Raw genomic sequence first — 25,955 nt, 5'->3', positions numbered from 1 at the left:
ACAGGCATGTTTTATGAAAAATCCTTTCCTTAGGATTTTTTCTCCTGAGAATCTGGGAGGCCTCAGGAACAAAATGTAAACAATGGTTATCTGCTGCTGTGGAATGCAACAGGTGCATCTGTGGTTGGTCTCTGTGGTTGTTTCTAATTAATGGCCAATTAAAGTCCAGCTGTCCGGACTGTCTCAGTCAGTCGCAAGCCTTTGTTATGAATCCTTCTTTTTCTATTCTTAGCTAGCCTTCTGATGAAATCCTTTCTTCTATTCTTGTAGTATAGTTTTAATATAGTATATATATATATCATAAAATAATAAATCAAGCCTTCTGAAACATGGAGTCAGATCCTCATCTCTTCCCTGGTCCTGGGACCCCTGCAAACACCACCACAAACCTGGAATGGGATTTAAGCTCTAGAGACTCAGGCCTGTGGTCAGATAACAGCTCAGCTGTACAGCCATATATCACAATAGTGTTTCTACTGCTTGGTATATTCACAGAGAAATGCAGCTGTGGTACCAGCTGAAGACTGAAGAACTAGAGCACATGCAAGCTGCTTACTTTGGTTTTAAGGGAAGGAACAATAACAACAATAATAAGAAACTCAGGAATACATCTGTATTCGGTGACATGACTAAGATGGCATATGATAACCAAGGCTTCTACAGGTAAGGCTGTTAAAATAAAGTAGGTTTGAATGAGCTGATGGGATCCTGGCTGAACACTAACCAGAGCTAAAACCAGCTATGAGAGCAGGTATATCAGTCTGTGCACCCTTAGCCAAAAGTCTGGCTGTTTTGGGTATGGAGAGTGGGCACTGCTTCTCATCAGAGATGAAAGTGTCATTAAAGGTGATTCTAAATAAAACTGTCCTGGAATTGCTCTTGGAATGGATGTGACCCTTCCTCATTTACTCCTTGTTCTCTTTTTTCACTCAAGTAAGAGCTGTTTAATCAAGTAATTTCAAGTGATTTCTATTCTTTAATTCTGTAAAATGAATAGACATGCAAGGTGAGATGTGGGAATTCTACTGACAAATTTCATGAAGACAACAAATGGCCTGTCAGTTTTGTATTTCACTTGCAAGTTGTTTTTTTTAGTGTGTGTAACAAATTAGGCTAAGTTTCCTCATCCTGTGTTCATCTGGCTTACTGGGAGCAGGAGAACAATGCAGGCACTGGGGAGGTGCAAACATGGAGCTGGGCTGTGCTGGGAGGACCAGAAGGACAGGATACATTACCTGTCTGGGCTGTGGTACCATTTCCCCTCCAGTGGGAGGTGGGAATGTTGGCAGCCTGTGCCTGGAGGAAATCTCTAGACCTGGGCACATGTTGCTGCAGTGGTGAAGCTGTTACAGTATTGATTGTCCAAAGAAATAAATACAGGCATGTGGCATGGTTGAAAAACAGCAGCAAAACTGAGGGTGGGCAGTCCCAAAGGAAAGATTCCATATATTTCTGCATATCCATGGTCAAGAACCAAAAGAGAATTTAACCAAGACTCCTCAGGGAAGGTTCAGGCTTGACATGAGTAGCCATTTGTGTACCAAGAGGGTGGTCAGACCCTGGAACACAGTCCTGGAGCGGGTCAGTGTTGGTGGCCCAAACTGGCATTGCTCAAGGGGCATTTGGACAATGCCTTTAGTAATGAGGTTTAGTTTTTAGTCAGCCCTAAAGGGGTCAGGCGGTTGGACCCAATGATCCTTGTGAATCCCTTCCAACTGAAATATTTCAGTCTAGTTTAGTGTAGTCTAGTGTAGTCTATCAGCACCCTATCCCTGTTCTATCCTACCCTATCCTCTTCTTGTGTTAAAGTTTCAGCCATTTGGAGGAATTGCCCAATGCATCATGAGATCTCCAAGCACAGCAGCAATCCTGCTTGGTTTTTCTAGGCAGGAGCTGTCTGAAGAGGCACAGGGGATGAATCCTTTCCTCCCTGCCTTTTCCAGGGCTGTGGTATATGCTGTTTTCTGCAACCCAGCCATGGGAAGTGGCTCTGCAGCCCACTTAGAAGGGGAAGTTGAGATGAGTGCTGCCCATGTCTGACAAGGGAGAAGGTGGAGGCATGAAAAATTCAGTCATTTTTATGATAGCTTTCTCTCTTTTCTTGAAGAGAGTTCTGCTTCATATTCTTGTAGCATATGAAGTATCTGGAAGAGTAAGAACTCTTCCATTCCTGAAGAAAACTCTCTTGAGTATATCTTAATTTATTTTTGACTAGAAAATCATGTAGGTTGTGCTACTTTTCAGACTTAATTGAATAGATTTTGACATTAACATTTTGATTCAGTACTTGAGGGTCAAAATACTGTAAGAAGAGATAAAATAAAAAGCTGATTCTTTTAAGTAAGGCAGTATAATATAAAAAATCAATTCTTTCAGGCAGTTAAGGTATTAACAAATACAGGTTTACAAAACAAATAAAAGTTTACAGACAAATTTAAGATTAAAACACTCTAATCAGTTAAAGAGGGGCCTTAGGACGCTGACAAGATAATTTTGGCTGCAATGAGGTGACACAATGTGGGTGCAGAGTGCTGATGTGCAGAGCTTATAAATAACAGAGAAGCCCAGCTGTGTGACTGTAGGGGCTCCACTGTGCTGTTGTGGACCTGGCTGCCACAAAATGAGAACTTTCTCCCCTCATGTTTGAAGCATATCACAAACATCGTGAATATGCAGTTTTGCAGGAAAACATTGAATTTTAGTGGCAACTGCTTTAATTATAATGATCCTCATTCTGGCTGCTTTTCTGGTTGAACGAATTGCTTTAAAATTATAAGAAATATGTGTACAAACACCTGGGATCATTAACTACAGAGTGCTGTCATTCCAGATGCCACCTCTTTCATTTGGATGTAAAGAATCATAATAAGGATGAACATACCAATGTTTAGCAGAAAAAGGTCTTATATGCATGAGCTGCAAGTATTTACAGCATATTTGCTCTATTGTATTATTGAAAACACTAAATAATGCTGAGCAGGGAAAAACAAGTTACAGATCATGGTGCTGCTGGGAGGGAGGTGTTTCCCCAGCGTTGCTTCTGAGAAGCTCAGAGCAGCAGAGATAGCAGTTTCCTCTGTGGTGCAGAGGTTTGAGCCAGATTAGCTGAAAACAAGGGTCTGTGTCTAGGGAAGGGAGATTAGCTGCAGCCCTGGGCCACGCAGTTAGAGGAGAACAATGTCCATGAACCTCCAAAGCAGTCCCCAGGAGGACTGCTGGGCAGAGGGCTTGTCAGCATGTTGGGAACGGCTCTCAGAGCCTGACTGCAAGATGCACCAGGATGTGTTATTTTTGAGTCAATTATTTTGTGATGAAGAATAATACCTGACCCTGCACTAACTGTGCTCTGGAGCACTTGCTTGGGCACCCACCACCCGAGACAAACAGCTCTCTGCCATCCCAGCAAGCAGCAATGTGGGAGAGCTAGGATCAGGCATCTGCCCAGGAAGGCAGGTTGTCCTCTGCCACATGACAGGCACAGGGTAAAATATCAGTAAAGAAAAACTTAATGGCAGCTGTCCTTCCTCTGTGCCAGCTGCTAGTAGTGTTTGAGAGATGGAGTGAAGATCACTGAGGTGTTATGTTAAAGAAACGGGTGTCCAAAAGCAGAGTGGGGTCAGCTTAATGCTGGAGGGGCCTAAGCTCACCCACTGCTCATGGTCAGCTGTAGCTGCTCCCCAGGTGAAGGTATTTCAGGGTTTGACAACCTTTTCTGTGAGGAATTTTTTCCCAATATCCAACCTAAACCTCCCCCAAAATGACAGAGCTTAAAAAGTGCCTTCAGTTTTCAGCAAGGAGGCAAAGCTTCACAGCAAACTAGTGCAACAGCCTCAGCAGAGCTGTTGCTCTAGGAATACAGCCTGAGGAAATGCAAATAAGCAATTGCTCTGATAAACATCATTGCCAGTTTTAAAATTTTTAAAGAATTGTCGTGTCCACTGCTGTAATGTACATCAATTAAATTGTAAGCATCCATTCAGGAAGAGGACTGTCCTGTGCTTGTTTAAGTAGTTTGTAGCATTTACATTTGTTCTGGAAGTGAAGCCATCAGTTCCATAAAAAGCACGAAGAAATGCAAGTGTTCTGTGCCAGAAATGGGATCCTGAATCCAACTGGAACCACTTTTGTTCTGACAAAATATGCACAACCTTCTGCATGTGTAGAAGATACTGTCCCAGGAGCAGCACAGATAGCAAGTGTAAAGAAATCGCTGAGAGCTCATTTCAGTTTGCATCATCTTCCTAGTGATGGTCAGAAATAACCACACCTTGGCTCTGTTGCTCTGCTTTTCAGTGTAAAAGTCCTGTAACCTGTCCTGGAATAGACACTCCCTTGACTCAAGGGATGTGCTGATTTTTTGTAAAGAAGATTTGATGATCCAGCATTTTCCATACTCAGGAGAACGGAATGTAGCTGTACTCTAACTCCTTTTCATTCTCTGTCAGCTAAGATGACAACAAGAAAAAAAAAGTAGTCCAGCTCAAAAATGCAATCTAAAGAGAATCAAGGAAACTTGGTGGGTTGTTTTTGTCTAGCATGGAAACATTTGGAAGAAGTTGGGCATTTCAAATTTGGACTGCTTAGAGGTGAATTATTTTTCACAGCTCTAAGTTACAAAACATTCTCTATGAAGCAGTTAATCTGACTGCAGAAGCTAGTCAAGTGGAAAAGCCCATGTCTCAGTAGGGTTAAAGTCCTCCTTTCAGCTATTCACACAGCTGGAACATATTACCAAGAAGAAAAAATCCTTCTGCAGAGAAGCAGGCTGGTATATTCTCCCACAGAAGATAATTTTGGTTGCTGAAATTTTTGTACCAGAGACCTTTCTGACTACAAGATGCTTTACCATTCTACTTGGCAAAAAGCAAATAAGAGCAATCCAACAACAAAGAATCCCAACTGAAAAGATTTTGTAAAAAATCACAAAGCCAGCATGCTATTAGGAGAGGCAGCTCAGCATTTTCAGCATCACTGCGGGGTTTAATGCTGCATCGCATAGAGCATTCACTGATACAATTGTATGGAATTGACACAGTTCCCTACACAAAATGTTTGATTGCATGGCACCATGAAGGGAAGACAGCAGCACAGGAGAGGGGCAGATTTCCTTTCCCTCCTTTTCTCTGCTTTTGCCCATGACTGGTCCAGCCTTGAGCTTCTCTGTTCATGGAGTTACTCTTTTTTTAACTCTTGTTTTTCCTGTGCTCTGTGTTCCCCACCACCACCTTTTAGAGGCTCAGATCTTCCCAGTACCTTTCGACATGCAGGTTTCAAAGAAAGCTGAGACAGGAGAAGTGAGCTGTGGTTTCACCTTGGGGCCCTGTTAGAAGGGTAGGATAAACTGGCTTTTAAGTTACACCCATTTCTGAATTTCAGTCTTAATTGTCATTGCAAGAGCTCGAAAGGGTCATGTACAGCAACATGTGCTTTTAATAGAGCTGCTATTATTGTTTTCATAATGCTTTCCTGATTACCCCAGGGTCTTGTACAAAGCCACTAGGCATACAGTAAGGAAAAAATCCCCTCCCATCCTCTAGTATAAAAGCTGTTTTGAGAGGCAGTACCAGCACCAGGCAGCTTTGTGGCTGTGTTCTCACACGTCTCGGATGTCCTGTTAACAGTGTTTTCCCTCCAGCAAGGAGCATCTCTCAAGTCACACAGAAAAATATTCTTGTGATTCCTCTAAATCCCATTGACAAATGCCGTAATGGCTATTCTTCTCCCCTGACGGGAGTTCCAAATTTTATCTGTCAGATACAGTCTGTCCTTGGCAAATGCATCATGCCCTTGGCTGTGCAGTGCCCCGGGCAGGTTTATATAAGCCAGGTAAGGGTGAAGAGAAGGGTTCTAATCCTCTTACTGTGGTGTTTTGAAGTAGCTCAGTTGGGAACTGGAGTTAAGGAACGTTGAAGTGCTTGAAAAAACAGTCACGCTCATTCAGGACAAAGTACAGAGCTTCCAAGGATGAGAGGAGAGCAAACTGAAGACTGTGTCTGACTGAAGGTCATGCACACAGAGCAAAGCCCACTGCATGCACAGTTGCCCCTTGGTGACACTGCAACCCTCTTAATAGCTCTTCTCATCCTCTGCTGAGGTGAAACCTCACTGCCTTCACTGTCCCTCTGATGTCCTCAGGGTTTCATCTATTGCAGGGAAGAGAGGTGCCTACTGTCTCACCCTACACTTACAGAATCACATAATGATGGAATGGTTTGGAAGGAAATGGGCCTTAAAAGCTATCCCATTCCCCCCCTTGCCATGGGCAGGGACACCTTCCACTAGACCAGGGTGCTCCAATCCCCATCCAACCTGGCTTGGACAATTCCAGGGATAGAGCAGCCACAGCTGCTCTGGGCACCCTGTGCCAGCAGATGTCAATGAAAGCTTAGTAGTTCCTGAAATGGGAGGAATGGGTTGCTAAGCCAGGAGTACATTTCTTCTCCAAGTACAGTTTTAGCCAGTGTGGGTTCCTGAGTGGTGGACTATGGATAATTGAAGTGTTTCACAACATAGAGATTTATAGGGAAAAACATCAGAATGAGATGACTTCTGCCCAGGTGGACTGGATTTGTTGCTCTATAACCAGCACACCTAGACTTGAGCTATAATCCTGGCAGAACAATTTGCAAAGACTTTTTTTTTTCAAAGGCTGTTTTGCTGGCCCGGGCAAAGCTTTTTTCCAGTCCTTCTCTGTCTATGTGCTGCTTTGATTTGATTTTTATTTTGACCTTTGACTACCAACTCAAGAAGATGGAACCAAGTTCCTTATACTGTAAAAATAATAAATAAGTGCACAACAGCAGTTATGTCAGAAGATTTTCTTTTGGCAATGAGGTGTGCAGCATTACCCCATGTAGCTTCTGTTCCCTGATGGCAGGTCACAGTGGTGCTCAGTTGGTACCCAGCAAAAAGGTACTTGAGGTCTTGTTGAGGTTTTACAGAGACACAATTATTTGTACCACTGCTGCCAACTGGTTTTGATGCTGGGAGAAGCAATTTTTCATGTTACAGCACAAGTCATTTGCGAAACACCTGATGTGACAATAAAATGCACAAATTCTGTACCTTCACCAGAATTAATGAAACAGAAATAACTTTTCCCTTTGTGCTTACAGGTCCCAGGAAGAGCAGACTCGGGATGTCGTCGTTCCTGGGTGTTGCAAAGACAACAGTCACCTGAAGGTAGCCAAGAGCAGTGGTGCACCTGGGGCACACATGGTACCGAGACACAACACTGCACTGCAGATGGTGAACTCCATACACCTTGTTGAAGTCTACAGTCATAAGGATAGTTACAACAAAGCAACCTGCCAGATACCTGGATAGCTGGTGTCTCAAATGCAACTGCTCTCTGGACCAAAATGAAATGTTGATAGAAATATGTGCCTTAAAGACAACATAGAAAGTTCATTATTCATATGAACTGTAAGTTTTCTATATTCCAAGATGGTTATTTAAGAGTAATGCTTCAAGGTGTGATACAAATAAAGATATGAATATTGGGGCTGTCAGTCCAGAGCTGTTCTATGTGGTGTGCTGTGCAGTGTGACCATGGCAAAAGCATAATGCCCTTCTGCACAGCTAGAGAGGTGGTACCCAGTTTGCATAGTTGCCTCATATGAAGTTGCTGATAATAACTACACACCCCTCAGACTCCAATCTTCTCTGAATCAGTGGGTTTTGTAAGAATTTCAGAAAGAAAAGTCCCCCATATTTTCACAAAGTAGCATGATAGAACTACAAAAAATTTATTTTTAATTAAATGCCGCATTGTTTTGTATCAGAAAGGTCTTTAGTTCATCTGCTCTGTGTTTTGAGACCGTGTGAGACTGGGTGCAGCAGAGGCCCATCTGCAGGTCTGCCAGCCTGAGGGAGAGGAGGTGGCCCATGGAGGGATGTAGTGTCCCCACCTTGGGGCTCCCACCAGTGACCTCCTGTAGCTTCTACTGGTGTCCCAGTGCAAGAGCAGTTGGTGTGCAGGTGGGGACAGCAGTGCAGCCTTCCTGGAGCAACCAGCTCGGGATCACTGCAGCATCATCTCTTTGAGACCTCTCTAAATAAAGGGCTGAGGTAGCTTTTGAAAGCCTGCCTTCTTTTCCTGTTGTTCATCTGTACATCATGTGAGGAAACAAGGTGTGGTTTTTTTCTTGTTTTGTCCTTTTTGAATAGTTAAGTAACAGATACAGTGCTTTTTCTACTGTTTATATGCAAATAGATATATATACTACTTATTTTTGTTTCAATTGAAGCTTTACTTAATACTGTCATCAGCTGTCTGTTTAATGGGTATCATCACGTCTCTCTCATGGGTGGAAACATGACCTTATAGCAGACTGCAGTAATTGTTTTATGGTATATTCCCTTGGTATGAATCAGGTATCGTCTCACAACCTGCAGTTCTGAAGCTTCAGTTTTGAAATTCAAATTACTGTAGCTTGCTGGCAAATGCCCTCTTCTATCCTGGCCATACTCTGCAGAGATCAAAAACACGTGCTTGAAACTCAGTAAGATGAAAGTTGCAGCAAAAGAGCTTTTTTCTTGTTTCTGATAAGCTCAGTTCTACTGTACATTATTCCAAGGTGCATCCTGCAACACCCTTCTCACTATGCACTGCAAAAAGGAGAATGGATGTACTTCCCATCACTCCACCCAATTAAGTTCTCAATTCATCCAGTTAGTACTAGCTAGTGTTTATCACGATATAGTTGTGCTGTGAACTATTCTGCCTGCAGTTTTCAGTTGCCTGTCAGACCCAGACAGCTTCTGTACCCAGCAGTGTGGGCAGCAGTTCAAGGGAGATGGTTCTGTCCTTCTGCTCTGCTGGGATCTCATCCGATGCTCTGTGTCCAGCACAGGATGGACATGGAGCTGCTGGAGAGACCCAGAGGAGGTCCTGGAGCTGCTCCAAGGGCTGGAGCCCTCTGCTCTGGTGCCAGGCTGGGAGAGCTGGGTGTGCTCACCTGAAGAAGAGAAGGCTCCAGGGACACCTCAGAGCCTCTTCCAGGGCCTAAAGGGGCTCCAGGAGAGCTGGAGAGGAACTGGGGACTAAGGGGAATGGTTCCCCACTGCCAGAAGGTTAGATGAGATACAGGAAAGAAATTCTTGTCTGAGAGGGTGGTGAGGGCCTGGCCCTTAGAAAATGGAAAAGGGCAAATTTAACTTTAATAAGGGGAGAGAAGAGAACCTCAAAAGTACCAGAATGGGAGGGCTTCTCTGATCCCCTGAACTGTAGAACAAATGGTTAAACAAGTCCTTCACAAAGAAGATACAGCTCAGCCTAGGATTAAAAAGAGTTACAGGCATAGGAGGGAGGTGATCTGCCCTACTGGCAATATTATGCTTAAGGTACACATGTGAAGGGTGGCCAAGATATCCTTGATCCTGCCTCTCTGTAGCTCTTTTCAGTTTCCTTCCTCTTCCCATCTCTATGATTATGCTCACAGAATTCCATTATTTAGTTCCCTGGTGTTTTAATTTCATTATTTGGCTTTAAAATGCAATAATATGACTGCAAGTGAAATAAATTCCCTGTTGGGATGTTTGGGTCAACACTTTGTGTGAGCAGACAGCCTGGCTCCTGTTCTGCTTGAGGAGAAGCTGAGTAATGTTGCATGGGACAAAAAGTGCACCCTTGAGCTGGCAGGGATGCTTGCAGCCATGGGAAGCCCCCCAGAAGGCAGGTAAATTCACTGTCCCTGTGCCAGAGCTAAATGACTGTCATTTACTTGGGCAGCTAATGCAAGAGGCAGCAAAGTTACACCAAGGTAAGGTAGCAACACCCAAACTGTTTGTGAAAGATTTGTGGCTTGGCTTCCTCTGGGACTGTGCTTAGTTCTGATGGCTGCACCCCCTGGAGTTAGCTTTATTGTTCGTGCAAATGTAATTTATTGTCAGAAGGGAAGTAAGTGCTGTGCAGGAAGGAGACAAAACCAGCTGAGACTCTAAAATAGACATTTAAAACCTTGTAACCTTAAATGTTTGCTGGCCAGTGATTCCAGCTGGATTCAAGCTCCTATTTCTGCTACAGAACACTTGCATTTCCTTGTGCATTTTGTAAAACTGATGACTTGCACGCTGCTCACAGAAGTGTTTCTCACAGGACTTATGCTCTGTCTATGAGCTGGAATCTGCAGTGGCCTCTAAGCTGTTGCAGCACAGGCAGATGGTTGGTTGCTGAAACCTTCCTGAAGTGTCCCCACGAGGAGAGCGCTCCACCAAGCACACAGCAAATGCCACACTCACACGCAGCAGCTGCTTGTGTGAGACAGCAGAGGCAGAAGGGTCTTTGTACAGGTTTCCAGTGGTAGCTTATTTCACCTACACTCTGAAAGGGTCCTGGGACAAAGACAGGGAGAGGTGGAGGGTCCAGGACTATATACTGTTCCAAAGGGGCAGAGCCAACAGCAACAACCAATCACCTGACGGTGTGAGCGAGAAAAATATTACAGTGACCAAAAGGGAAACACAAGGGTAAACAGAGAGTACAGACAAACGAGGGTACAGAGAAACTGCTGGAACTGTGACCGTATATGGTTAGCAGGCAGTTGAACAGCCAATGGGCCAACAGGGGCTGTGACACTGAGGTTGACTGACAGCATGTCACAGGAGTCCATGGGAGAGGTTGAAGTTCCAGTGGACATTCTTCCAGGGCAAAGACGCAGGAAATCCCCTAGCAGGTCCACATGCCTCCACAACTCCCCTTTCTTTATTTATTAAAAAGGCCTCTCCTATGGATTTTTGTAAACATTTAACTAAAGAGGAAAACATAAACAAGACTATGACTACAACAACTAAAACCCCCAAAATCCCTTTTACAAAAGATAAAGGCATCCACCCATTTGAGCAGACCATCACACCCCAGCAGCTCTCCATCAACCCAAGAGCTCTAAGGGACCTCCACTAACCCATGCCCAGAGCTTTACTTCACACAGGCTGCACACCATCCTCTCGTTCATTCCTGGCTCTGGGGGTCAGATGAGGCCCAGAGCTGGCACAGGGATGACTTCCATGTGAGGACGTGTACCTGAAGTGGCTTTGTTCCCTTCCCACAGCTCTGCAGAATGTCAGTTTGCCAAATCTGTCAACTGTTTATTTACACACCTATTTTAAGGGGAGGATGCTGTAACAATTTTATTTGCTTCCTATCTTCAAAGAATTCAATTGTTTGGTTTTTAAAAAAATAATTAGCTGAGTATTTTTTCATGGGTACAATTTGATTTGTGCTTTAGATAAGGAGCCAAGTGCATTATTGAACATGTTTGTGAAGCTGGTTGTTCATTCTCCAGAATCTGTGCAGTATTTACCAGGGACTATTTGTGATCACTATACACTTATTCTACATGCCCATTATTCCCTTGTGCCAGGACTGAGATACACATTTTTTTTCATTATCTGCATCATCTTCTTGTTTTACTTATGTTGTTAAAATTTCCAATGATAGGGTAGCATAGAGCAGAACCAGGGGTGTGTAATTCACCAGGTACAGGGTGAATATACAGGAACTTACAACTGACCAGGGGTTTCCAGACCTGTGGATGCTCCAGGCTATCATAGAATATCCTGAGCTGAAATGGACCCTGAGGGATCATCCAGTCCAACCCCTGGCCCTTCCAGACCCCCCAACAATCCCACCCTGGGCATCCCTGGCAGTGCTGCCCAAAGGCTCCTGCAGCTCTGGCAGCCTCGGGGCCGTGCCCGTTCCCTGGGGAGCCTGGGCAGTGCCAGCACCCTCTGGGGGAAGTTTCATCCAAGTCAGTTCTGTTCCGATTTCACGGTCTGGCTTAACTGGTTAGGAATAAAGAGCTGGGAATTTGCAGCACAGCTTCTGCTTTTGTGTTTGGAGTCAGATAATTCTTTTCTTCATCTCCTTCTAGCCAACAAAGTAATCATACGAATAATCATGCTCTGACTATATAAATAATACTGGAAAATAACCCATTTTATGTGCAAAGCAACTCTAGAAATTATTAGCATACACACAAAAAGCCTTCATAACTCTGAGCAAACAAACATCTTGGTTTTCAGAGCTAATTATACGTCCCCTAAAATCATCAGCAAATTGCTGCTGACTCCCAGGCGCAGAGGAGCAGCCGCCCCCCGCTGCCGGCGGAGCTCTGCCGGCTGTCACAACCGGACTCGCTCCCTCCCTGTTTTACTTTCGCTTCTCCAAGTTGCCCGTGACCTCCGCTTATCCCATCAAGGAGAATCGCACTGCGGCCGCCCCGCGTGGGACGTGTGCCGGGCACGGCACACACCCACCCCGAAACCCATGGATGATGTTCTACAGAAGCTGTAAGTGCACCTTCGTAGCGAGGAATTTGGGCAAAACAAGGGTCTGAAAGGTGCAGATCTGCGGGAACAGGAGTTCAGACAGAGGGGCAGTGGCTGTGACGGGAGTGGCCAACCCGTCACTGCCTTCACGTTTTCCCCCCTTTTAGAGCTTCTTCTTGTAAATTATTGACTGAAACTTACTGAAGGGAGCCTAGTGCGCTATCTGACCTTTTTAAGAAACACTTGATTGTATTTTCTTAAGCACAAAGAAAGACTGTTAGAGGAACTGCTTACGCTATCTAGATTTAATTTGTTGCTAAAGAGATTCAGTCCTCTGGCGGTGGGAAAACAACAAAGCGTATTGTGATCCAACAGTTAACAGATAAACACTACATGATAGGACAAGGGTGTTATTTAGTAGGTAAAACAGTTCGCTTAAATAAACAAATCGGTCTCTTTAGCGGGAGGAAACAGTACTGGCTTTTGAGATTAGCTAAGCAGGAAATCAGTCTGCTGGGGAAAGAAACGTTGTGCAGGTCACTTCGCATGGCCGCTGAGTGCGGAGGCAGAGCTCTGAAGCGAACCCGGGTTTTGGAAGGGCTCTGGGCTCTGCCGGGCAGCGGGCTGAGGGCGCGTTTCTCCCCTCGCTGCTGGCGGGGCCGCCTCCCCGCCCGGCCGTGCGTGTGGCTGTCGCGGGGCGGGACTGTCACCCCGGGGGCGGGACTGTCACCCCGGGGGCGGGACTGTCACCCCGGGGGCGCTGGCACCGGCCCAGCCCCGCCCGAGGAGCGCGGGCGCCGCTGCTGCCGGGGGCTCCGCCAGGGTCTGTCTGCAGAGCGAACCTGACAGCGATCCTGCCGCAGAGCTCTTGCGTGCCACCGCCGTGAGAGGAGATATGTTTAACCTCTGCTTCTTGTGGATTTATCTGAGTCTGCGGGACAAAAATATCTCCAGGCGGTGCGGCACTGTACATCGCAGCATTCCTGAGGGATTGATTTTCGTTTCCACTTCACTCACTGTGCTTTGAATCACCGTGTGCTGAAAAACATGTAGATTTATATTAGAGATTTCAGTCCATATCGCACTAAGATGACCAGGTTTTCTGTTTAATGGTTTAGATTCTACGAGTTTCAAAAGTTCTAAAAGCTTTTAAATTTAAAACTTCTAAAATTTCTAAAAGTTTCCAGGGAAACTTTTTAGTAGAGCACAAAATGCAGTGAATTCACAGAGGTATAAAGGGGTCATAAAAACAAATTCTCAGCATGGCATTCTCCCACTGCTTCTTAATATTAGGCAACCCCTCTTGCTGTAATGTTTTAATATGCATATGGAAGTGAATCGTAGAATACAAGAATGGTTTGGATTGGAAGGGACCTTCAAGATAATTTTGTTCCAAACCCCTGCCATGGGCAGGGGCGCTTTCAGCTGTGCCAGGTAGCTCAGCCCCATCCAAAATCACATTAAAATATATCACAAAAGGAATTACAAAATTCCAAGTTACATTTCCCAAGATTTCTGTTTCTTTACTAAAATACATTGCCAAAAATCACACCAATGCAGGTGTGATCAAGGTCTCCATGGGCAATAATAATAATAATAATAATAATTTTAAAATGTATTTTCATGCTGTTAGGATGATCTGGATTCCGGAGGGTAAATAGGATAAACTCAGGATGTATATACTCTACTAATCTTCTCAAGGATATGCACCATGAATGTCACAGCAATTGACAATGCTTCAATCCTCTGCAGCATTTATCCCTAGCAAGGCATATTCTCTTCCATTCCTTGCTAGGTAATTAATTGTTGATGAAATCTGGGGCAAATAGCAGGTTTTACATCCACACATTTGCTTGTACTTTTTCACTCACAAAGTTAACTATCCCAACTAATTACATGCTTCACTGAAACTTTTTCTAGGAGATAAATTGTCCCTGCTCCTTGGGCTTGAGTCACTACCTGCCCAATGCACCTTACGTGTCCAGCTGCACTTAAATGCGTGTTGTGCTGCAGCACAAGGAAAATGTAAATTCTGCATGGATGTTGTGAAGATGTAGACATGGTGTTTTGGACACTGTAATTTCTTCTGGGAAAAGAAATCGCGGCTTTAATTGTTTAAAAACTTGTGGCTGTGCAAGTGAAAATTCATGCTTCCACACGGGACGGGCTGGCGAGCACAGACATTTGAAGAAATGTTTTACCTCGGAGGTCAATGCGATGGGAACGCCGGTGTGGGCTCCGGGGGAACTGCCCCGGTACCGCCCGGGCTGCCCCGGCCCTGCGCTGCGCTTCCCCCGCCCCGGCTGCCCCCGCCGCCTCCGGGCCCGGGAGGCGGTGCCCAGCGCCGGCCGCCCGCCCCGCCCCGGCCCGGCCTGGCAGGAAGGCCGGAGGCCGCCGTCCGAAGGCCGCAGCCCGCGGGCCGGGCGGGGCCGGGGCTGCCATGGCCGGTGAGTGCGGGACGGGCAGGGTCCGGGGATCCTCGGCGGCTTGGCGAGCGCCGCCGCGCTCCCTAGGCCCGGCCGGAGCCTCCGGGGCCGCAGCGCCGATGTCGCGGTGTCGCCGCGCGCCGCAGTGGCCCCGCCAGGGGGTGGCCCCGGCGGTTCGGTGCGCGGCCGCGGCCCGGCCGTGGGTCGGGCTGAGCGCCCCGGGACACGGCCCGGCCCGGCCCGGGCAGCGCTGCCGGGCCCAGCGCAGGCGGGCCGTGGGACGGCGGGCGGGGCGGGGCCGGGCGCGGGGCTCGGGGCCGCGGGGCCGTGCGGAGCCCCGGCCTGGCGTGCCCGGGGTAGCTGGGCCGTGCCGCGTTTCACACCCTGGCACACCGGCTGCCTGTTGTGTGGCGGCTGAGTCTGCTGTTTGTTCCCAGCCTCCATCCAGCTCCCTGGGATTGTGCCTCTACACCTGGGGAGCACACAGGTTAGTTTTCCTGGTGACTCCGGTTGTTTTAGCCGTCTTATGGAGCTTGGAGGATTTGGACTGTGTGTAACCTAACGTTGCACTCTAGTATCAAATGCTTTTTAATATTTTGCTCACTGCAGTTGTTGAAGTCTACAATTCCCTGACAGGTGGGTGTAGCCAGGTGGGTGTCAGTCTCCTCCCAAGCACCAAGTGACAAGATGAGGTAACAATCTCAGGTTGCACATGGGGAGGTTTAGGTTGTGTATAAAGGAAAATTTCTTCATTGAAAGGATTGCCCAGGCCTGGTATGGGTTGCCCATGCCTGATAGAGGCTGCCCATGGCAATCATCGTCCCTGGAAATGTTCAAGAAACATATGAATGTGGCATTCCATGACATGGTTTAGTGCTGAACATGGTGATGATACTGGATTGATGGTTGGACTCAAAAGTCTTAAGGTTCTTTTCCAACCTAAATGATTCTGTGATTCTCTTGACTTGCTGTCAGAGTCCCTTGACTTCTGGTAACTTGCCAGTAGCACATGGCAGTGGGCAAGAGTAGCAGAGGAGGGTGGCATCTTGTTTTTCACCTCTCTGTCATCCTTTCAGCCCAGAGGAACAGACCAGTTGCTCTTCGTGGGTGCCTTTGGTAACCAGTGCCATCTGATCTTCTCAAGACCATTTCTCTGCAGCCAGTCTTAAATCCTTGGCATTCCTTTCTTGTGATCTTGAAAGGGAAGAGGCAAAACTAAATTAGTGTTAAGCTAACATTTTGTTGAGAGAGGGTTTTTCCTCTTCCTGAAATGCTTCTGAAAGGAGTTCTTATGGACATGTACAAATGGTTTGATCATCAGATCCAAACCTTCCAGGTTTTAGTTGCCAGCTTTTCTGTATATTTATGAAAATCACCTAGGAGTTTTACAGGGAGTAGCAATTCATGTTTGCACTGCACAGCAGACACCACTGAGCTTTCTGGAATGGATGTTTGCAAGTTCTGTGTTTTCCAGAGAACATCAGAGAGCTGCACCGGTTTTCATGTCTGTTGTATTTAAATTTATCTCCTTAATGATCCTGTTTGTTTGCTTGATAAACTTAAGAAGGCTTTTAAGGGGAAAACAAACCAAAGATGTAACCATAATAAAGATGCAGTGGTGTCAGAGACAGTGTCCAGAGTCCTTATGTAAATATTGGTGGACTTATGAATTGGGAGGGTGTACCTGCCTGACTAAAGGTGGTTGGCAGCTCCCAGGACCTGGGTGTGGATGAGAGTGCTTGCGTGTTGCAGCGGGGCAGGGAAGGGCTGATCTCGGCCTACAAATTTGAAATGCAGCTGTACTTATTAATTTACTGTGATAAATATGAAGCGGCACTGCAACTCCTTAGGGCCCTGTGGCTTTATCCAGAAAGGCAGTGAAAGTAGATCATGAAGAAATGTACGCAGGGGATTGTGACAAACAAAATCCTGTTTGATGTTTCTTGTACAGAAAGCAACATGAGGGTTTTATGCTAAAAATAGTTAAGCAGAAACAAAACTACAAAGGGGTTTTTAGTAACCAGTGTAACTTGAAAGTTCCAGTTTGTGTTGTGCCAGTGGCTAGTGACAGCTTTCAGGGGCCACACACCTCAGCACAGGCACATAAAGCACAGTGCTTTATATGGGTTTGTCCAACGTTCTGGCTGCTGCCAGGGTCTGGCACATCCCTTCCTCTGTTGGGAATCGTGTCTGACAAGCTCCCTGTTTGAAGAACTTAAGAAAGGGTGTCCCTGATGTTTTTTTCTGCAGGTGCTCTAGCAGACAGTCTGGCAGCTTATGGTCATGTATGATAAGTTTTTTTATGAGCCTTATTATTTCCAGGAGCAGAATGGGAGCATCCCATTGGACGGGAGAAGCATCTTGCAGCTGCCTTAAATGTCATAATCTGATTTCATAAGTGATAGAGTATTTATCTGCAGTAATTAATTAACTTTAAGGCTGTATTTGATTAAATATCCATCAGAACTTGACTTCTAAATGATTTATAGCCTTCTCCCTTTGGAAGGAGAGAGGCAGTAGGAGTGACCAGCCAGAAGTTCTGATTAGTGTAATTTCAAGTGCATGAGTCTTTGAAAGCACGTGGCAGTGTTATGTTTCCCTGACAGATAGTTCAGCTTGCTAATATTAGGTGGTGGGGATAATTTTATTTTAGCTATGTAATCACTGGTAGTAAAATGAAATGTATGGAATTTAAAAATGGCTTATTAATTAACTGCATTGGTTTCTTCTGTGTTATTTTATCTTTAGATCAGTCGTATTGCCATCGGCTGCAGCATGACATGTATTTCCTTATAAGCACTAGCCGACTGAATGAGCAAGTGGTTGATAAAATAGTTCTTCAGCTCAACAGAGTCTATCCCCAAATTCTTACCAATGAAGAAGCAGAAAAGGTAATTTGAGGCGTTTTGCTGTGTCTCTGACTGCTGTATTGCTTCACTACCCCAGCTGCCCTCTTCCTGACACAACTCTTGGTGCCACATGCAGCCAGCCTGCCTCACCTCCTGCTTGCTGACCACTTATGTCTGGCATCTCATGCACAAGGAGCAGTCACAGGGCTGGCACGTTCCCTGTGCCAAGTGGTCATGGGAGAGAATGCTCTCTTCAGCAGCAGTTTAATGCCACAGTCCCTGCCATGATCAGGGGCAGCCAGTCCTTGGGCAGGAGGGCACCCATCCTGTGACCACATGCCTGACATGCCTGTCTCCTCCCGTGAGGTGGTGTGGAGTGGCACACCAGGTGATCTGTGCTGCATCCATCTCTGCCCACAAAATCATCTATATTAGCTCAATCAGTTTTGGTAAAGAATTAATAATTTTAAGTATTGGTAGAGAAGTGGGGGTGTTAGTCCCATTTAGTAAGTGTGGAGCTGTGGGAGGTGGGTGGAGTTAAATGTCTTGCAGTGGTGCCACCATGTATGCAGGAAGGCCACTCTCCCTGATGTGAAGCTTTCAAAAATGAGTAGCTCTTTTTAGGGAGAAAAAAGCTTCTAATCTTGTGTGGAGACAAAATTAAAGTCAGCTAAGAGCTTCCACAATCCTACTTACCATAGTTTGTACTTACCCTCTGCTGGCTTCATGTCTGCAAAGAGTTTTGGTGTATCAGTATTTGAACATGAGGAAAAATAGGTCCAATTCTACCAGAATCAAACTTCATGGAGACAAATAGTGTTTTGTGGTGTAGAGCAGAGCTAGATCATTTACTGAGCCAGTCTTGCCACTTCCCTCAAGAGTTTCAAAATAAACCCATAAAGCATCTGAAACATGATTTGTGACTTCTGCACTTAGGCAGAAATGAACTGCTTTTTAATAGATTCAGGCAAGTTTGTGTCAACTCTATTGAATGTTTAGGAAGCTTATAATCTCAGCTGTATCTGGAAGACCCTGTGGGAATTTTGTCAGAATAAGAAGTATTGTGTAAAATCTGTGGCATTCTTGTCCCCCTCAAGCAGCAATTGTTCCCAACTCAGTATGTTACAAAGGTTTTCCACTGTGCTGCTATGAAATATGGTGTTTTGCTGAGAGTGGATTTGGATTTTTTTTTAAATAAACTGAAAACGGTTTGATGTGTAAAGCTGGAGATGCATTTTCCTTCTCTTTGTAAGGTCTGCTAATACTCATCACATTTAGCACTACAGAAAAAATGTATTTCCCACTGCAACTGTTTGCCAACCTGAGTAATGGGAATTTGTGCCTGTTGAAGTGGGTGTACAGCAGTTAATTGGCTGGAAACAAAAAAACCCCATGAAGTATGAAATCTTGGGATGATGAACACTCCAGTACTGGGACCAGGATAAGCAGTATAAAGTGCCTTTTAGGGGACCCTTGCTAGGCAGCTAAGGACAAACTTGAAAGCATCAAACTTTATTTCAAATGATAAGATTTGCTGAAATATTCTATCTACAGCTGCCAGAATTAAACTGTACAATAGCAAGTACCATGTCAGCTTGGATGCAGGGAAGATGTCAAATGCAGAGTGTCCTTCACTTGGTTGGGACAGAAAAAAGCAGAAGGAGAGGCAGAGACAAAATGCTCTGCATCAGATTCTGCTGACCACATGGAGCTCAGGGCTGTGCGCTGCATGTGTGTCCTTTTTAGGTTTCCCTTTTTGGCCCATTCTTTTAGTAAATATCAAAGAAGCTCTATAAAGAAGCTACATAACTGGCACAGTGATGTAAAATTGATCTTTTAATCTCTCTTCTGTTTTAATCTCTTTTCTGATGAGCACTTTTCTCTTGCAGTTCAGGAACCCAAAAGCATCACTCCATACCAGGCTCTCAGATCTGCTAAAACACCTCCAAAAGAAAGGAGACAGACACTGTCAGGAGTTTTACAGGGCTCTGCAGATCAATGCTGAACAGCTGTTTAATGACCTGCCAAGCAGGAAAATCTTGAGTAAGTTGATTTGTAAGTTGATTGAGTTGTGGATTTCCTCACCAGCATATTACAAAACCTAATTTCAGATGCAGTGTAGGTCATTTAAACAACCTAAACAGATTATAAATAATACAAATAAATAAGTTACTTAAATAATTTTTGGGGTCTACCTTAATTCCTTCTGACTTGAGTTTTCCAAAAGCTGTAAGGGGATTTTGTGATGTAAAATTGTAATTTCCTTCATTTTGTCTTTCATTTTGAAAGAAGTAATTTGTATCTACCCTGCACAAACTGGTGGAGGACCATTTTCTTGCCTGCATGGGGAGGCTGCAGAGTTACCCCACATCCATACCTGAACCCTTTTGAACTGGGGAAGTCTGGGCCCATCCTGCCTCAGAATCTCAGATGAGCCCCAGTCCCAGCTGACTGAGCCTCGCAGCAGCTTGGAGGCAATGCTTTGGTCTGATGTTCACCTTGCAGAAGTTGTGCACTTTGGAGAACAGGCTCTTCAATAAAATTGTCTTGGATCTATCATTTTTACTTTGGTAGAAGTCAAGAAACAAGTTTTTTTTGCCAGGCTGACTAGCAGTTAGCAGACAGCCTTTATGAATTAAGAGCAGTTTGAGAAGTCTTGGTGTAATCACTAAGAAGAAAAATTTCAAGACTGTTTTGATGTTTAAGAGTTACAGCTTTTTAGATGTTCAATAGCATATTCTACAAGCCATTTTTGAAAATGTATCCTTACAAGGAGACTTGCATAGGGTCTGTGGGATGTTTCCACTTTTAGCTAGAGCAGAAACGTGCTCATCCTTGCACATGTGGTGACTCTGAGCTTTCCTCAGGTAGCCATGAGTAGGCAGGGTGAGGGTTTCTCATGTTCAGACTCTGCATAGCAAATACCTGTGCTAGAAGTGCTTCACATTAAACATACAGCTCCTTGTGGCACCCAACAGTTTTGCTGCTGCTGCAAACTGCTGACTTCAGTAAACATGAAAAGTCATTAAATTCTGTGTTATCTTGGTACACTCTTTTATGTTACCATCCTCAGAAGGATAAGGATAATTTAAAGAACAGAGTTAAAACTTTACTGTGTGCTGAGATTCAGCAGTTTCTTTCTGTTGACCTAAGAAATAAATATGTAGATGATTGTGTTAATATGCTTGCTGCTTCCTAGAGTTCTGTAATTAAAACAAATGTCTGCATTCTGGATTGAATGGTCAAGAAACATCTGTGCAGCTTTTGAAGCTGAAACTGCAAACACCTTTATGCTTCAGGAAAAGCTCCTTTTGTCAATATGAGGAGTAACTTTTCCTTTAAGTGAACTTGGACATTTTCAATATTAAAGGCATTATCCCTCAGACCTCCAACATGCACAATTTGTTACTCGAATTTTACTTCTTGGAAGTGCTCAAGGGTTGTTACAGGCCAAAATCTATGGGGTCCTGAGCACTCTGGTCAGCAGAGGATGTCCCTGCTCGTGGCAGGAGGTTGGAACTGGGTCGTTTTCAGTGTCCCTTCCAACACAAACCGTGCTGTCATTCTATAATGCTCTTAGCAATAGTTATTAAATTTAGCGCAAAGTATTTACAGAGCTGCCACTAGAATTTGTAAATATGAAGAATCACTAACATGGGGCTTTTCTTCTAATGCAGGCTGAGCTGAAACAAGCAGCATTACAAACAGCTGGAGAAATTATCAATGAGGACATGGATGGTTCATGGATGAACTCCATAGTTCTGTAATAAATTACATGCAGCTATACATATGACAGATTTTTTCAGCAGAGGAAATCCTTTCAAATATTTCTTTTTAATTTTTAAGACAGCTTTAAAATTCATGCTAGAGCAAAATTTCTTTGCCTGAAGTGTAAATTGCCAATGAAGTGTCTGGTAATGTCTGAACATTCCCACTAGAGGGGAGGTAAGGCACATGGTATGGGCAGCCTCAGAGCTGTTGAAGCAAATGGGTGTTTCCAAGGGACTCAGAAAATGTTTTTATTTCTCTCCATGCTGACATGGACTTAAAGGATAAAGGCTTGGATCAGCCCCAAGCAGCGATAGAAGTGGCAGAGATTTGTCTGTGCGGTGTGAGGATTTCCTAGTTGGAATTTCTAGGAAGAACATCAGCTCCTCAAAGGGGCAGGCTGGGTGAGGCTGCTAGGGGCACACCAAGCTTATGGGAGCTTTGCAGCAATCCTTGCTGCTCTGGTGGCTCTCAGGCTTCACAGCAAAGGGCACAGATGCTTCTGTCCTGCTCCAGGCCATGCCCTGTCCCCCCACAGAGAGGGATATCCTTTAGCAGGGGAGATGGATGTTCCCCTGTCCCTGCCTGGGTGGACTGGGCAGTTTCCAAGGCACCTCTCCTGCATCCTGGTGTCATGTGAGAGAAGGAGAGCAGTTGAAACCAATCAATCTTAAATTCTTCCTCATTGACAGCCAGATTCAGAACTCTTACTTTTTTTTCCTTTCCTTATTTAACCCTCCTAGACCTTTGACAGTTGGACTTGGTGATCATAGAGGTCTTTGCCAACCTTTATGATTCTGTGATTGCATGACTACAGAAAGCTTTGGCTAAAACAGTGTTGCAGATCAGTGATGTGTTATGAAAAGTCACTCTTCTGCCGTGTCTGGTGACAGCTGTGCATCCCCCTTCTGCAGACAGCATAATCTCCAAATCTGTGTGGCAAAGGCAGCTCTGAAAGGGTCTTTCTGCCCAGGCTGGAAACTACTGAACACCTCGTCCTATGGCCAGCCTCCTTTTCTACTAGAATTTGCAGAAAGATAGAGGCTGAAATTACTTGTGCCAAATGTTAACATGTAGAACCCACAGAGTTTTACAGAATGCCTTCAGCTGAGACCTGCATTTAGTAAATAATCTACACCAAGAAGTTCTTTCTATGTGCTTTACCTGCTAAATACATCAATTCCTGGAGATTTGCTCAAGAACAAAGAATGGTGATACATTAAATTATAGAGATGTTTTGAGATTAGTGCATCTGTTAACAAAGAGTTTCTGTGTATTACAATGAAAACTGCTGGTATTGTGAAGGATTATCTACTGCTTTCCTAACTTAGGAAAAAAGTGTAATGTTACTTATGTGGTCAGTGCTTAGGCTGATCAGAGGTGGGGCTGCAGCTATTTGTAGTTGCATCAGATGGCTCTTTGCCTGTGTCTTTTGGTCAGTCCAGCTTTAACTCTAGCAATGGTTAACCATTGGAGGGGTTAATACTTTATGTCAATATTGGATATTTTTCTGAAATACAGTGTTTTGCACCATTTTGCATGTGCTGATTATGTTTGTTTGTTTGCTTGAGCTGAGTACTAACTTTTCATGTATTGCTTTTATTTCTAGAAACCCCAGATCCCACAGAGATAGACACTGACAAGGAGCAATATATGCTAAATGACAGGGGTAAATAAATCATACAGTGTCACCGGATGGAATGGCTTTGCAGATTATGATGCAATTTATTATATCATGTAATTTGCACTGTATATAGCAACTACTTTGGCTTATGATGTGTTTACTGTCACAAGTTAAGTAGAATTAATGGAGGAAAATGTACTGAGTTACTGTCGAGGAAACCAGTGCCAGGAAATTGAAGAGACTGTAGAGTTTAATCAATATTTACAATGGTATTACTTACACTAAAACAGCTAAGCTCTTAATTTCCTGTGATTTCTTCAATGCCTGAACAGTAAGGTCTATTCATTTTGCATAAAGCCATCAATAACTTTTTGATCTGGCTTTCAATTTTTTTCAGTTTTTTTTTAAGCTCTCAATTTAACTACAAGTGATTTGAAAGCAATGATGGAAAGGCAGGAAAAGCTTCAATATATTTTCCTTAGGAAAACATATTAATTAGTTTCACCTTCCTCTGTTCAATGCCAGATTACAGAGACAAATATTTTTTTCATGGTAGGATATTTTGAAAAGGAAGATTTCAAATAACGATGAAGAATTCTCACCATTTATAATGAACTATTGTGTCATTTAAGTTCAGTATTTTATTTAGAGATTTAGATACAATAATGAGAGATTCAAAACACCTTCTGTGAATTATGCCTTTTTTGCAGTTTCCTGAGAAAAAACTGAAATAAGTAACACTGTTTAACTCAATGTATATTTTTGTCTGTGGTGGTGGTGTTTCTGTGAATATTGAACCAAATTGCTGTTCAGAGTTTACACATCGCTGCTGCTGTCTGCAGCATAACAGTACAGGATGAACAGAGAAAGTGTTTGGAAATAAGAAAATGAAGTAGTATGGGTTTTTTTGGGTTTTTTTGGTTTTTTTTTTTTTTTTTTTTACTTATTACTTTTTTTTTTTTCTGACCTGGCCTCAGACTAGAGATTGTTTGGCCACTAGCCACCCTCCCTGGGAGGTTACATGCCACAGAGCAACCAAATCTGTGCTCCTGTGCTGTTTCTCCAGTGTCCTTGTCCACGCAGTCAGCTCCAGGAATTTGTTGAGGCAGTACACTTGACCTTAAATTGATAGGTGTAGCTTAATTGTATCTACAAGTAGATGTGTAGTTTAATTGTATCTCTGTTTGTAGTGAGATAGTAACTACAAATAGAGTATTAGGTAATAAAGAAACAGATATAAATCTTAATGCTGTTTTGTCAATGGATAAGTATGAATTAGAAAGGTTTTATTGAACATCAGTACTGACCATCACCATTAAACTCTGTGTAATTCCAGGCAGGCAGTTTCCAGGAGATTTGGTTTGGAAACTTTTCGTTAAATGCCACAGTCTGTAGCTGGTAGATGAGCAGAGGGGAACAGGGAATGGTGGCAGAGCAACTGTAGTAAAAATTAATTGCAGCCTAATAAATGTGCTTCACAGTACATTAGCTACAGTACATTGGCTACAGAACATGCAGAATTGTGAATGTGTTAGCTTCATTTGAATATGCTTAATTATGCATATTGATAGCAATTGGTGATTTGTGAGCTGAGCTAAACTTCTGGTGCCCTGCTCTGTCTCAGTGTGTTTTCTTGCCATTTTCTGTAGGCCCAGTGTTTTTCCTGGCGTGTTTCAGCGTGGCTGCAGGGCTGGCCCTTTTCTGGTACTGCTGTAACTCAGGTGAGCTTCTCAGGGGCTTCTCCTGCCTGCCTTCCCTCAGCAGGGGTGCAACGAGCTGGGCTCCTCACCTGACAGGGCTCCCTAACAGGGGGGGTCAAGGTTTCATCACTCATTAATGAGCTCCGGATACAAATTGCACAGCAGACATGCTGAGCTATAAATAATGGATATTCTGCCTACAGATGCCACAAATGGGGGCACTTTTCAAAGGCAGTAGTCATGTGAACTCCTGTTGCTATGGCAATGGGTCATGATTCCCAGCAGTCATGGGACGCACCCCAAACCTTCTGGCTCCCGCACCCCATGGGAGCTGGTGGAAGCCTGGCCAGGGCTGGGGGATGCTGGCTGGATTTGCTGAGTTCCAGCAGCTACAGCTGCCCCACGCTGCTGGCTCTGGGTGTCAGCTCTGACTGCCCCCTGACAGTCCACACTGGCTCCACACCAGCCAGTGCTGTGCTCAGGGGTGAAGCTGCCCCCTTCCCCAGCTGATCAATCTCCTTTCCTGTCTCGGCTTGCAGCAATGAATCTGAACAGATTCCTTGTTCACCTCTCTTGGCAGTTGATTTCTACAAATTGAAGGAAATGGGCTTTCCTCTAGAGTTATTTTTAATTGGTTTTTATTTTTTGCAGATGCTGCTTCCTAGACAAAATGAAATCTAACTGTGTTCACTTTCTCTTTTTCCTCTCATCATTCCATTTTAGAAACGCAAGTCATAGGAAGAGCCAGGAGAATCTTGGGTTTTTCTCCTATTATCATAGGAGGACATGTTAGAAATATTTGTATGTTGTATTTGGAAGACATGTCAAGAAATTAAGGAAAAGCTGTCTCTTTGCTTGTCTGTACAGTACACCAAAGGAAGCCAACAGTGGATAAAAATGTCCTGTACTCATACCAAAGATTTTATTAACTAGCTTAATCAAGAATTGCCTTGCCTCCAGATGTATTCGAAATTTCAGCTATAAATGTCCTTCTTTATGGGAATGGACCATTTATTTTTGTAAATGCTTGAAGTATTTATTGTTTGTATAAAAATATTTTTATTATGAGCTTTAAAATGATCTCTTAAATGCGCATGGGTCTGAAGCCATGTTTGCATATGTGTTTTCTATATTGGAATGAAGGATCACAACTGTTTGAAGAACTCTGACTTTCCTTTTGTGAGAATTAATTTAAGAAAAGAACTTAAACACATGCACTCAAAGCCCTTACTAAGAAATGGATCTCCATCTCAGAACTGTTTTGTCTAGACCCTTTATAGTCACTGCCTGAGCTCAGGTGTACTGGCACCTGGAAAAA

The 25,955-nt window shown here is 44.2% G+C and overlaps 2 protein-coding genes across 7 annotated transcripts in view; both read left to right on the top strand.

Moving 5' to 3' along the window:
- SUSD3 (sushi domain containing 3) overlaps positions 1-7,511 on the top strand; it is a 24,994-nt gene extending 17,483 nt beyond the window's left edge. For all 3 annotated transcript variants that reach the window (XM_059480226.1, XM_059480225.1, XM_059480227.1), the window contains exons 4-5: positions 496-663; positions 7,116-7,511. In XM_059480226.1, the coding sequence (XP_059336209.1) occupies positions 496-663; positions 7,116-7,326 (379 nt within the window). In that variant the 3' untranslated portion in view covers positions 7,327-7,511. The remainder of the gene's footprint in view (positions 1-495; positions 664-7,115) is intronic.
- Positions 7,207-25,955, top strand: CARD19 (caspase recruitment domain family member 19). Of its 4 annotated transcripts, none has more exons than XM_059480230.1 (6): positions 7,207-7,425; positions 17,445-17,587; positions 19,435-19,588; positions 22,923-22,982; positions 24,587-24,658; positions 25,361-25,955. In XM_059480230.1, exons 1-6 carry the CDS (start codon positions 7,419-7,421, stop codon positions 25,471-25,473), a joined length of 549 nt encoding a protein of 182 aa, XP_059336213.1. In that variant the 5' UTR covers positions 7,207-7,418; the 3' UTR covers positions 25,474-25,955. The 4 variants fall into 4 exon arrangements, with proteins under 4 accessions (XP_059336213.1, XP_059336211.1, XP_059336212.1 ...); XM_059480228.1 differs by lacking the exon at positions 7,207-7,425 and adding an exon at positions 12,172-12,291; XM_059480229.1 differs by lacking the exon at positions 7,207-7,425 and adding an exon at positions 14,615-14,717.

This window comes from Ammospiza nelsoni, chromosome 11 (assembly GCF_027579445.1).
Source record: "Ammospiza nelsoni isolate bAmmNel1 chromosome 11, bAmmNel1.pri, whole genome shotgun sequence".
In the NCBI taxonomy this organism is placed as follows: Eukaryota; Metazoa; Chordata; class Aves; order Passeriformes; family Passerellidae; genus Ammospiza; species Ammospiza nelsoni.
This window is presented reverse-complemented; position numbering and strand designations above follow the sequence as displayed.